Source organism: Athene cunicularia (genome assembly GCF_003259725.1).
Source record: "Athene cunicularia isolate RWA chromosome 3 unlocalized genomic scaffold, athCun1 chr3_part1, whole genome shotgun sequence".
NCBI lineage: Eukaryota > Metazoa > Chordata > Aves > Strigiformes > Strigidae > Athene > Athene cunicularia.
The window spans coordinates 106111472-106124022 of record NW_020799097.1 but is presented as its reverse complement, the minus strand read 5'-3'; the positions used below and the strand labels follow the sequence as shown (position 1 = coordinate 106124022).

At 50.9% G+C, this 12551-nt stretch overlaps 1 protein-coding gene across 1 annotated transcript in view; it reads left to right on the top strand.

Annotated features, from left to right (window-relative positions):
* ITPKB (inositol-trisphosphate 3-kinase B) overlaps window positions 1-10253 on the top strand; it is a 68103-nt gene extending 57850 nt beyond the window's left edge. The window contains exons 5-7 of the mRNA XM_026845784.1: window positions 3384-3485; window positions 5038-5109; window positions 7763-10253. Coding sequence (XP_026701585.1) covers window positions 3384-3485; window positions 5038-5109; window positions 7763-7978 — 390 coding nt within the window. The 3' untranslated portion in view covers window positions 7979-10253. The remainder of the gene's footprint in view (window positions 1-3383; window positions 3486-5037; window positions 5110-7762) is intronic.
* Window positions 10254-12551: the final 2298 nt, after the last annotated feature.

Genomic DNA, 12551 nt, shown 5'->3' with positions numbered 1-12551 from the left:
TGCTATAATCAGGAATATCTGTCTATTTATAGTCCATCATGATAAATCCTTGGCCTCCAGTAGTGCTTCTCTGCGATCTGGGGATGTTTAAGGAGCTTTACGGCAAAACAGGTCATATGTGAATTGCTTGAAATGAAAAATTGAAAAACCAAGCCCAAATCATGTTCCCACACAGGCCAAAAAACACTGTGGAGGGAAATAAAAGCCATAAAGGAGTGCAGAGAGTTCCACCTGTGTTTTAGCTGACCATAACCAAGCCACTGCATGATGTGAGCAGTGGATTTTTTCGGAGGGGTGAAACAGCCCTTTAATTGAAAAATGTTGAGAAGTGCTGGCCTCCAGGAGTAATCCTGCTGCTGCTAGGGACTGACTAATTTGATCAAGGCTCTAATTACTGTAATTCTCCTTAAATCCCTCAGCTTCTCAATTATTTTCCCCTAAGCTAAAGCATTAACAGTTCATGCTGGCTCTTGGCTGGCTTTTTTTCCAGCAGGACTGTAGAGCTGGTCATGCTGTGCTGTATCCCTATATTTGCCCTATTGCTGGGGTCAAGTCACCGCATTAGGGAAAGCTCCTTTGGTGCCCTGAGCTGCTACTGAGCCATCTGAGGAAATTTTGTGAAACTGTTATTTAATGACAAGTCTCCCCATGTTTTCTTCCCTGCTGCGCATGCTTTCCTGGGAAGAGTGGGGGTGAATCTGCCCTGCCCCTTGCTCACGGCCAGAGGCTGATACAGGAGAGCACCTTGCTGTGCCAGGAAGGGACAGGATTAGGCACAGGGGAAGGCCAGGAGTGGCGATAGCCTTTGGGGCAGCACGGGCAGGTGAGGTGAACAGGCAGCTTCAGGTTGGGAATGAGGATGTCCCCATCCTGCCTGAGCTCTTGCTTTCCAGGGTGACCTTGAGGATCCAGTTCTTACTCTTTAAAATAGAAATTTTCCTCTACGAGATAATGACACTCATTTTCTGGAATAGCTTGGAACTGTTAGAAACAGTAGCTATTAATAAAATTACCATGCTAAAAGTAATACAAGTGATCTCCGGTGACCCGGTTGAAGCTTAATGGAGCTCATTGGAAGAAGTGTCACTCCTGAGCTCCTGCTCTGATCTGAGAGTCACTCATGACTGCCTGCAGCAAGGTCATGGTGAGATAATATTTCCTGGGGCTGGGAGGTTTGCAGGGTCCCGGAACAAGCCCTGAAAGCCCTCACCTGACTTTCCCAAGAGGGACAGCTCGCAAGCCCCATCTGAGGCCAGACACAGTGCTGGAGGGAGAGCTGGCTGACCCCGAATCCTGCCCCAGTGATTTCCAGTGCAAACTGGAATCGCTGGTGGGGCGGAGGCTGCGATAGCCCTTATCAGCCCCTCTCACATTTTGCTGTGTGGAAGCCAGCCCCCTCGGGGCTCGGACACCTGTAAATGTCATGGCAGTTGTAAGCCCCATGGCAGCAGCTTCTGACTGGGCAAGGAAACCGCGGGAGGCGGGTAATGATGGGAGCAGCACTACGAATATGCTGTTTGGCTTTCCTGAAGCCTAGATTACCTTATCTGAAAGGCCATCTGTGGTTTTCATTTATTTTTAGGAGCACTTAGAAGTCCATCTCCTTTCTTGGATGCTTTGTGGAAAGTTGTGCTCTTTACATGTGAAATTAGCGCTGTGGCACTTCTCCAAATTGATATCTATTGTCCCCCAGGGAGAGGGTGGGTTGATTTCTGAACTGGCATGTCAGGGCTCACATGACACATGTATAGCGGCATAGCACCCTTCCCCTATACACTGCACACATGGCACCAGAGCACCCGCAGGACACAGCTAAAGCAGAGAGCTTGGCTCTGCTTGGTCTGTCAGCAGGATGGCTGCTACGGCAGGGAGGTCTCCAGGGAGAAGGTTGTCCCTGGCCCCTGCCAATGCATGCTCTGCCAGCCGTTAGCCTTGCTTTTATACCCTGTGGCAGCACGGTGATCAGGGTGGGCCCAGGGTGGTTTGAAGCTGGGTACATTGGTCGTACCCTGTGCAAACAAAGCTCTTCCTGGAGAGCAAGACTTCTCACACGTTGCTTTCATTATTGTCTTTGTTAACACTTGCACAACATGCAAGCTGGAAGTGTCCTGCGTGACTCATCCCCGCACATCAGGTGTGGGTTTGGTGCTGGGCTCGCTTTGCCCAACTCTCCACAGCCTGGGTGCTTGGCCCTCCCCCAGGCTGGACTGGCCATCATGGCCATGGGCAGCCCCTCTGTCCAGGGGGATGCACATGGCCCCATCTTGGGGCACTTCTCTCAAAGTCCTGCCAATGCACATAAGTCTCTGGAGCAGGTGTTTTCATTGTGCTCTTTCCTTCCCCAGCCTCTGCTCTGCTTCTTCATCCTTACTTCGTCTTCCCCAGACCACAGGATGTCTTTCTGGCCTCTGTCCCTTTGCTCTATTGTGTGCAGACGAGCTGTCCGGAGTGGTGGGATGGAGCTCTGCAAGCAGAGCTGTGAGCACGAGCACGTGCGGTTTAAAATAGCCCCTGTATCCAGGAAGCCGGCTCTGCCTGCCCGACTCATGGCCACTCCAGACAATGAAACATGTCGATCTAGAATCAGAGCCCCAGCAGTAGCGGGGAAATGGCGAGTGACCTACAGAGCTTCCCAGAGGTTCAGCCAGGAGCCTCTGGGTCAGGGCTGTGTGCTGTCCCCATGGCAGACCAAGCCACGCCATCCCTGCGGTGGGCCAAGCACAGATGTGCCTCTGGGGAAGAGGCAGAGGAGAGCACTAGGCTGCTGGTTTTGAGGGTTTGCATTTCATGGGCAATCAAAGGACTAGTGTGTCAAGACAGCTGTGGAGCTTGTTCCCTACCTTCATCTCCTTGCTTCAGTGGGTTTGTGGAGGACTTAGTGCGGAGGGGTTTTGCACCTGCTTCTGAGATGTTGCCTCTGTCCTCACTCAGTTGTGTCCTGCCATGGTTGTGCTCTGCTTTCCTCCCCAATCAGGGGTGCAGCCCAAGGCTGGGGTCAGCACCTGTGCTCAGCCACAGCCATGCTGGGAAGCCACCTGGGCTTAGTGTGGCCAGAAGCAGGTGGTCTCCAGCCTCTGATGGGCATTGAGTGCCCAGTCCATGAGATGCAGCTCGTCCACATTGCTGGTGACCTCAGCAAGTACGTGATGGTGGAGACTTGCTGTTTGCAATAGGGGGCAAGCAGTGGAGCTGCAGGAGGCTTTGGGATGTGCAAGGCAGAGAGCTGCTACCCTCTTCTCACCCCACCTCCATAGACAGGTCCTTCAGCTGCCAAAAAAATCTGGTTGCGTCCTATTCAGGGATATGTGTGGCCACCAAAACACCCGTCTTTGCCCCGGGTCCCTCTCTCCTCATCTCACTCACCGCTCTCCCTTCTTTTCAAGAAAGAGGATGGCACTGTGAACCGGGACTTCAAGAAGACCAGGACAAAGGAACAAGTTATGGAGGCCTTCAGGGAGTTCACCAGAGGAAACCGCAACATTCTGGTAAGTGGGGAGTGCTGGGGAGGGTTTCCCAGGAGAGGGCTTCTCCTGCAGAGGCTGCCCTTGGCTCATCCCTGCCCTGAGGGGCTGCAGCCTGAGCAATTACTCTTAAAAAAGCATGAAAAATAGCAAAGAGAAATGCCATCCTGGCGCAGGGGTGAGAGGAGAGCAGTGGAGGGCTGGTAGTGGACACATATGCTGCAACAGCACTGCTTAGGCTAGGTCTGAGGCTGCTGGGGATGCTCAAGGGTTGGCCCCAAAACTTGGTGCAGAGGCACAGCCAGGCTCTGCACCCTCGTCCCTGGGGCTTACAGCAGCCCCCAAGCCCCCTCTTTACCTCACTATGTTGCGTGGGCAACGGGGGCTCCCATCCTGGCAGAGTGAGCTGCCCCATGCTCGGTCTTGTAGGACAGGTGGCCAAGGCATCCCCCTGCCTTGCCAGGCGCCCTCCACACAGGCAAGCCGTGGTTTGCATTTCCCAAGTTTCTCTACATTGCCAGGAGAATACGAGATGTAGCTGTAAACAATTTACACCAACTGTGTCAAATATCTTATTTGACAAAGCACTCCCATTTTAAGCTGTACTATATAAAGCCTACAAACACAAGGCTCCAGCTGAAGTGGGCCTTGGCACTGCCTCCTTCACATTGGCATGTTCACTTTGACAAGAGTTACCCAGGGATTATTCCTGGATCTTAAAATGAAGTTGCCTAGCTGCATTTTATCCCCAAAGAGCTTGGAGCACATTCGTGCCATCATGCTCTGGCTCTGGATGGGGCTACTTAGACGAACTATTGCAACACAGTGACCCCCACATCCCCCCACACAGTCAAAGAGTGAAAAATTAGGTGTATTATAGTGCCCAGATACCTGCTGTGCATGTTCCTATGCTTAGACCTCCTATCTAAACCTCAGAATCAAATTATCAAAGGGGCCCCCTGAGAACGTCTAGTGCCTTCCAGCAGTTTGCAGGGATGCTTGAACAGGGGTGTGGGTCTCGACCTGCATGCTGACTAGTGTGAAAGCCCTTCCACCTACGGTACCAACTTTGAAGAAGTGCTGATACGGAGTTACAGAAGTGTCTCACGATACTTGACTGAATGATAAAGCAACAGGTGAGGTGAAGAGTTGATCTATTAAGAAGAGTGCAGGTGAGAGAAAAAGCAGCCTGGCTGTGTATGCACAATAGCAGCTGCTGAATTAGCTGTTCCCTCCTTGGGAGCATTGTGGATGCAGTGGGAAAAGTCTGCAGAAAGCACTGGTTCAGCAAAAGCAAATGCTCTCACTAAGTTTTGGAAGCCATGGGAGCTCACAGGATGCTGTAGAGGCCAAAAGGATAAGTGGATCCCAAAAAAGAGAGGACACCCTTCCAGGGGACAGGTCTGTGGGAGGACAGGGTGGCTGAGGGACAGCCCCGGCATCTCTCCATGCAAACATGGTATCATGGAGACGATGCTGGGAGGGATGACTTTCCTGTCTGCCCCATGCAGCAGATTTTCTGTAGGCTTCCCGCAGTGCTGATGGCTTGGGTTGTTTGTTTTCTTTGTAATTCCAGAACAGTTACCTTAACCGGTTGAAGGGTATCCGTGCTACCCTGGAGACATCCCCATTCTTCAAGTGCCATGAGGTAATACTCGTGATTAGGTAGATCTGCCTGGAAATGCAAATGGTTTAATCTCAGCTGGTCCAAGGAGGGAACAGATGTCAAAGTCAGAGGCTGTCAATTTCTGCAATTTTGAATTTATTCTTAGATCCATATTTTCATACCCCTGTTTATCTATAATAGTACTTATGTAGAAATAAAGCTGGTGACTGATAAAATGTTCATGCATCTGGCATGGGCTCAAATCTACTGAAAACCAATGTTCATACAGATTAAAAGTGATCTAGGAAGAATTTGGGCTGCTTATGGGTTTATATGACTGGGAAAAATCCTTAGTGTAAAAGTATAGGGGTTTTCTGGAGAGAAATGCCTGTCTGAATGCATGTCATGTATCATTTGGCTGCCAGTTGCTCCAACAAACAAGGCTTCATTGCAGCCATAAACTGCAGACATCCCAAAAATGCCTTTGCTGAAGGACAAGTGCCTTGGAAGGACTTTCCTCCAGAAATGAGTGTCCACAAAATCAACATTTTCTGCAGTGAAAATTCAGTTCTGGTGGGAAAACAAAGAGGAAGTGCTACATTTTTTGGCTGTTCTAATGAATGAATGAATAATTTAGAATAGAAAGCTGCATAATTTAATTAAATCATTTTATTGATTTAACATTGGCAAAGAGTACTTGCTGTTGCATCTACCTAACAAAACAAGCGAGCGCATGTCCTTGGCACGTGATGTCTATGGCCAAAGAGCCTCATAGGAACCCGCGACTCATGGGGAGCAGGAGCCACAACTCCAAGAGCCCATGGTCCCTCGGCCCCGGCCGCACACGGAGGGTCCTGATAAGGCTATGCCTCCTGATGGCAGCGCTGTAAATGCAATTGGAAGGGAAATGTCGAAACTGAGGGTTTCAGGTCAGCTCAACATGAGAAACAAAATGCTCCCTGAAACCAAGTGCCAGGGTTTCATTTGAAAACTTAGAAACAAAACGGCCTTTCAAGGAGGTTTTGAAAGGAGTTTCCACTCCTTAAAAATTAAAAAGCAGCAGCTTTGACTTCCCATTCCACTTTGAGATGAAGCACAGCGGGAGGTCTGCCAAGCTCTGTGTGTCCCTCCACAGGGCCCTCGCTGGGCAGGGCTCCTCTGAGGAGCTGCAGGAGAATTCGGAGACCCAGGACAGGCAAGTAAAGAATGTCAGTAAAAGGCTTTTCCTTAAAATGTTCTGTCCTGGCAAGGAGATATGGCTATAAGAACTTAGGAGAAGAACTAAAGATAAGCATTTATAATAATGTATATCTCTGGGCCTTGTACATTTTCCCAATGCTCTGGGAGGAGGAAGTCTCCTCAAAAATGTAAATTTGTAATAGCTTTTGCAAACAGTGCATGCTTCCCATTCAAAACCCTTTCAGGCAAACCTTAAACTAAACCCTGCTGATAGCACAGACACGGGAGTCCCTGGTAACATTTAGTGCTGCTGGTTTGGAGGGCTGACATCAGTTGGATGCCCCTTGAGCTGCGCTCCTCTGTGTATCTGCACAGCTTATGGCACACTTCTGGATCTCAGCACACTGTGTCCTGTCTGTTAACAGCCATGGCGCTCTGGTCACCAAGGTCCCTATTTGTGATACAAGGGCAAGCAAGTTCATAATCCACCAATTCATGCAAGTAATTTGGAAAGCAGTTGTTGTTTGGGACAGCTCTGAAGCACGCCTGTTGGTGCTTTTCTGTAGCACAGCCTGCTAAAATCTGACTGGAGGAGCAGATTCAGCAGATGAGCACAACAGTGAATGGCCTGACATCGATACGTGTTCCCCAAGCACTGGGAAGCCGCAGTGGAGCTGCTGCTGAGCATCAGCCTGGCTGGGAGTGCAAGCCGGCATGGGCCAGGGGCTGAGCTGGAGGTACCTACCCACCTGCTGAGCATCTCCCAGCTGTGTGGGTGGTGAGCATTGCACCCACACAGCAACAGGCCTTGAGACTTCTGCTGTCAGAGGTGATGTGCTTCACCTTCCCAAATGCATTCGGGGTCTTGCCCAGGCTATTTCTTGCTGCAGGATTTTTCCAAAGGTTGATAAGGATAGGAAAGAGCCCTTCAAAGCAGATGCAGCCGAGTGAACTCATGGAGAAGGAAATTTATGTACATGCATTTCTGTAACTTGCATCCCCAGAGCACTGTGAAAGCCGAGAGGATATTCTAGGAGGAATCTGGGTGCAGTTGGACAATGTTTCAGGCGGGAGACAGCACACTGGGAGTAACTTGTTCTTGGAGCATGCTCGTCCCTGTGGTGATGTCTACAGGGCTGCTGAGTGTGAATAGCATGAGCCGGTCACAAAGAACCAGCCTTGGAAAAGATTCCCATCTGAAGGCTGAGACATTTCATCTCATTCCTTACCTGGGGACCTTGACTCCATTTCCAAAATGACATCTCTATCCTTTGTGCCCATGTTTTTCTGATCCTCTCTTTCTGCCAAGAGCTGGGATTTGTATGAGTAAATCAGCTTGTCTGAATACTCGATTTGCATGTGCAAACACAGCCAGCAATACAGAGCTTGCTTTTGTTCATGCAAAAATCTCAGCATCATCTCTTGCAAAGGCAGCCTGAGATAAGGTGTCTGAAGCCATGTATCTGGCTGAGAATGAACAATAGGAGCACCACTAACTGAACTCTCTTCTCCGCAGGTAATCGGGAGCTCCCTGCTCTTCATTCATGACAAGAAGGAACAGGCCAAAGTCTGGATGATTGACTTTGGGAAAACCACCCCGCTGCCGGAGGGACAAGTTCTCCAGCACAACGTGCCCTGGGTGGAAGGGAACAGAGAGGACGGCTACCTCTGGGGGCTGGACAACCTCATTCAGATCCTGACAGAGTTGTCCCAGAGCGAAGACTTACATTAAAGCCACACGTCTGACTCTGCCACTATCCCCCAACCTGCCCCCGACTGACTTATCTGAACTGCACTACAAGACACTTTCCAGCCCTCACCCTTCCCATTCGAAAGCTATACTGTCCCTATTTAATGTGTTTTTGTTGTGTTTTTTTTAGGTTGTCTTGGGTTGTTGTTTTTTTTTTCCTCTCCATGTAAATAGAGATCTAACCTACCAGAACAAAAGCTGAACTTCAAATCTTGGCTTCGCAGAGTCAGCGGGAGCACATGGCCATGCCAGCCAGGAGCAGTCTGGAGGGGATGCTTAGGCAAGCACATGCTTTGCCTATTGTGCTTTTGTCTCTTGTGTAGCCTGGTTTTAAGAGGACTGGCAGAGGAAGGAGCCTCTCCCTGTGGTAGGATCAGTAGCTTCATCCTGAAAGTGGCTGTGCCCAGGACCCTCCGGCAGCCAGGGTGCAGGAGCAAGGCCTGGAGATGGTGAAGGTTACTACAGTAGGAGCCCTTTAGTTGTCTATGCCAGCACCTTTCAGCCTAGGGAACTGAATGTGCAAAGTCCTTAAGAGATGCTAGAAGGGCAGATTTAGGTTTTTCTTTGTGTCAAGATATCCTGTAGTGGTTGCTCAGTTATTTTCAGGTAGCACTGGAGGACTGTCCAGCTGCAGGGTTGTGTGGCTGGGCACAGGTATTTACCATGGCCAGGTGCTTCCTGCCCACATCCCCCATACTGGGTGCACTGGTATGGTGGGTAATGCTTCGAGCTCCTCTCTAGAGACCCAGCTCCCCTGCTAAGAGCTGTTTCCAGCCCTCCTTGGCTGGGTTCTCCAGCCCTCCACAGGGAATTAAAGGCTTTGAGCAGGGCTGGGGAGAAAAAAAATAGCTTATAAGGGACTACTATGAGACCTAAAGTAACCATCCAGGTTGATCAGTCTTTTCTGGCAGCAGCTAAGCATGTGTGTAGGGGTAGTGCTGCCAATGCCCGTACCTAACCCAGGACAACTCTCTCACCTGGAGCATCTCTGTAATTTTTAGCAGCAGCCAATTAAGGGTTACAGCAGCAAAGCAGCTCTCAAGGTGGCCCGCTTAGTCGTCTTTGGCAAAGCAGAGTTGGGATCAGTCATCGCCCCCGTCTTCCCTTTTGTGCCACAGAGCTGGCCTGACTGCCACTGCTCTTCGGCACAGGCTCCCCAGCCTGCTCGGGCTGTGCATACAGCCTCTGTGCTCCCGCTCCTGCAAAAACACCCAGTTCCCTATTTAGGGTGGAGGCTATTTTTTAACTTCCTGGAACATTTGAACTAAGCGGCCTGCTTGCAGCAGAGCTGGCTCACTAAAGGTCAGCCATCCAGAGGACAGCTGGGAGGGGAGGCTGCAGGGAGAGCCGCGGAGTCCCTCACGTTGAGGACAGAAGGAACATGCAAGCACAGGAGGTGGTGCAGGAGCTTGGCAGCCATAAATCCCTCACCTGCTCCATCCCCAAACCCGCCATCTCACCTCGATCCCCAGGCGCAGTGCTCCAGAGCCCCTCTGCCATCCTTCAGTGAGTCCAGCACCCTCGGTCAGGGAGGTCTTCTCCTGGCAGCAATAAGGAGGAGTTGGCCATCAAACAATCTGCAGTCATGCTCCAGCCTCTTCCCCAAGAACTGAAGTCTCCTAAAGTTTTTCTCAGTTCATATCTCACCAGACAGATGTCTTTAGCTCATCTGATGCCATTGTAAATGGTTGCACTGGTTTAGCTCCTTGCCAGGCTTTTTAGAATAGCCCATGTGGAAGTGCCTTATAGACTTGCCTCTGTTCCATTAGTGTCATTGAAAAGGTTGGGGGGTTTTTTAAGTTATATTTATTTTCATCCCATTTTAATTGCACAAAACACTAAAACTTAATGCATGGAATCCCTTTTTTTTTTTTTTTTTTAAATGTGTTTTTAGTTTTTAAACCATTCCTTTTCCAGCTTTGGAGAAAGGGCGTGAACAGATATGCATAGATATGTACCACTTATCGCTGTACTTTAGCTTCAAGCTGCCCTTATATAAGTATATTATTTTTTAAGCCTGTTTATAAACCAGATTCCTTGCTTTGTGGCTTTGGAAGAAGCAGATTGTTCCTCTCAGATGTCTTATGCCTTCCTAGAGGCTGGAACTGTTTGCTGTGAGGGATTTTCCCCACTCCCACCACCCCTCTTGGTCATTGGGAAATAAACAAAAAATATCCAAACCGGTCTGAAACATCAATGCACAGTGCCTGTAAAAAAAATCCTGTAACTTTGCAAATAAAGGCATATGGGAAGTATTCGCCTGGTGTACAGTCCACGTCTGCCTTGTGCAGCTTGTGGCATCTTGGGAACAACAGCAGCAGCTGGCTTTGGTGTGCATGATTTTGGGGGAAATCGGGCTTCCAGCCTTGGTTACCCCAGCACATGCCAGGAGCAACACTGTAAAAGCAAGAGTAGGGAGGGACCCTGGGCCAGGGACAGGTCCTGACAAACAGGAACTGACTGCAGGGAGCAGGGCAGAGTGGGAGCACAGTTGGGGCTTTGGGGGTCCAGACTGAGTGGGGGCACCCCTAGGAGAGGCCTGAGTTTCTCCATCCCCCTTCTGCAGGGAAGCCCACCAAAGGCAGCTCCACAGCAGGAATTTTTTCGGTCTTTGTGTTTTTCGCTAGCGCTAAGTTGTGGCTCCCGCTGAGCAGTTTCCGAGTGCCACCCTGCGATTCCTGCACTCGAAAATATCAAAGCACCCAGGGGCATCAGAGCTGCCTGGCGCTACCATGCACTTCTACTCCTCTTCCTCAAAGCTGCCCCTCAGGCAGTGCCAGAGGGAGCAATTGAGACCAAAGGCCACCAAAAGTACCCCAGATTGGTTTTGCACTTGAAGGAGAAATCAGGTTGTAGAGCCTGAAGGCAGCTCCAGTCCCTCCTGGTTGTTGGTGCAAGTGCAGGGGAGCAGGAGCCTGTCCTGCGACAGACGTGGCCGAGGCATGGGGTTGGGTCAGATTTACTGCCCAGACCCCCAGGAGCAGTCCCAACCTGGGAACTCGTTCTTGCAGCATCTCTCCCGCTTGCCATAGCACCTCTAAAACAAACTGCAGGAGAAACCCTGCATGGACTTTGCTTAAAGACTAGAAACCTCTTGTTGCCAGAAAGAGCTGGGAGTATTACAGATGTGAGGCTGCTATACGTGCGCCTAGCGATCTCTCGTGGGCTGTGAGAAAGGCGTCCATGCTCCCTGCCTGCCTGGCTTGCAGGCTCCCACAGCATCGTTACCGACTGCTGATGTTTTACTTATAACCCCAGTTCTCGGGGGCCACCGAGTCCAATCAATACATGGCTCCTCTTCCTACCTGTGGGGAAAAACAAAAGGCTCCAAAGCTCCAGTAAGATGATGTTGTGGCAGAGAGGGGAGGGAAAAAGTCAGGGAAAGAAAGCCCTCATGACTGAGTGCTGGTGTCTGCTGACCCTGAGCTTTATGCACCTGGTTGGAAAGGGGCAGGCCCCAGTGCTGAGCTGGGGCTGCCAGCACACCACAGCAAGAACCCTGCTTGCCCTCCACTTGGCTTTGCTGCACCCCCAAAGCAAAGCCCTGGGCTCCCTGACACTTCAGGGATTAATACACTCAAGTATTAATACACTCGATATAGAGAAGAGAGGCCAGCACTTACATTAACACAGTAACTCCCAGCACCTCCAGCAGTGCCATGAGGGGTATAAAGCAGCCTGCTTAGGCTGTAGGTGTAGAGGGGGCAGCTAATTTTCTTCTTAATTATCTAATTAAGTACTGCTTGCAAGAATGACCCTCTTATAAATAATGAGGTGCTGGGAGGGGGGGGCAGCTGGAAGTTACAGCCTCTGAGAATGCAGAGCTGTGCTGTTTAATAGGGTCTGAGGCTCATGCAGTGCTGTCAGTGGCACCCTCTGGTGTGGTTTTGGGGATCTCTGGGAAGCCCCTCAAGAGGTGTTTTTCTCCATCATGGATGATGCAGGACAGTGCTCCTGCCTTCCCTGCCCCAAGAAAGGGCTGGAGGGAGTTGTGCTGCCTGAGCAGTGAGACCTCAAAAGGAGGGTCTTAAGTGCTTAAATAAATTAGTTAAGTCACTGCCACTCAAATACTGCTGGCCATAAATGAAGGGGAGGCTGGAGGGGGTCCAGGCTCTACCAGGGAGAGTTTTCTTAAACTGGGGTGTGGAGTGATGAAATGTTACAGTTTTGGGGTGGGTGCTGCCAGCAGTGGGCTGTTCCCTCCTGGAGCACCCTCGCTGCCGTTCCTGGGGGTGCAGTGAGTCTGGCAGCTTGCAAATTGGCAACAGCCCCTTTGGGTTTCCCGCAGGGCCCCGTCCCCTGCCCGCTGCAGCTCTGCCGTGGGCGCTGGGTGCTGCCGGGGGAGAAGCAGAAGCGAGGTGGGGGCTGCCAGGGTGAGAAAGCTCCTGCCTTTTCAACTGATCCCAAGGGTTTCGGTGCTGCGGGGGGGTGCGTGGCAGGGGGCTGGGGTGGCGGAGTGCCGCAGCCCTGGACAGGCACAGCGAGGGGGGGGGCGCGTTTCCCCAGTCTCTCACCCCCCGAAACAGCCGTCTGCTCCCGCCGGGGGGTGCGTGGC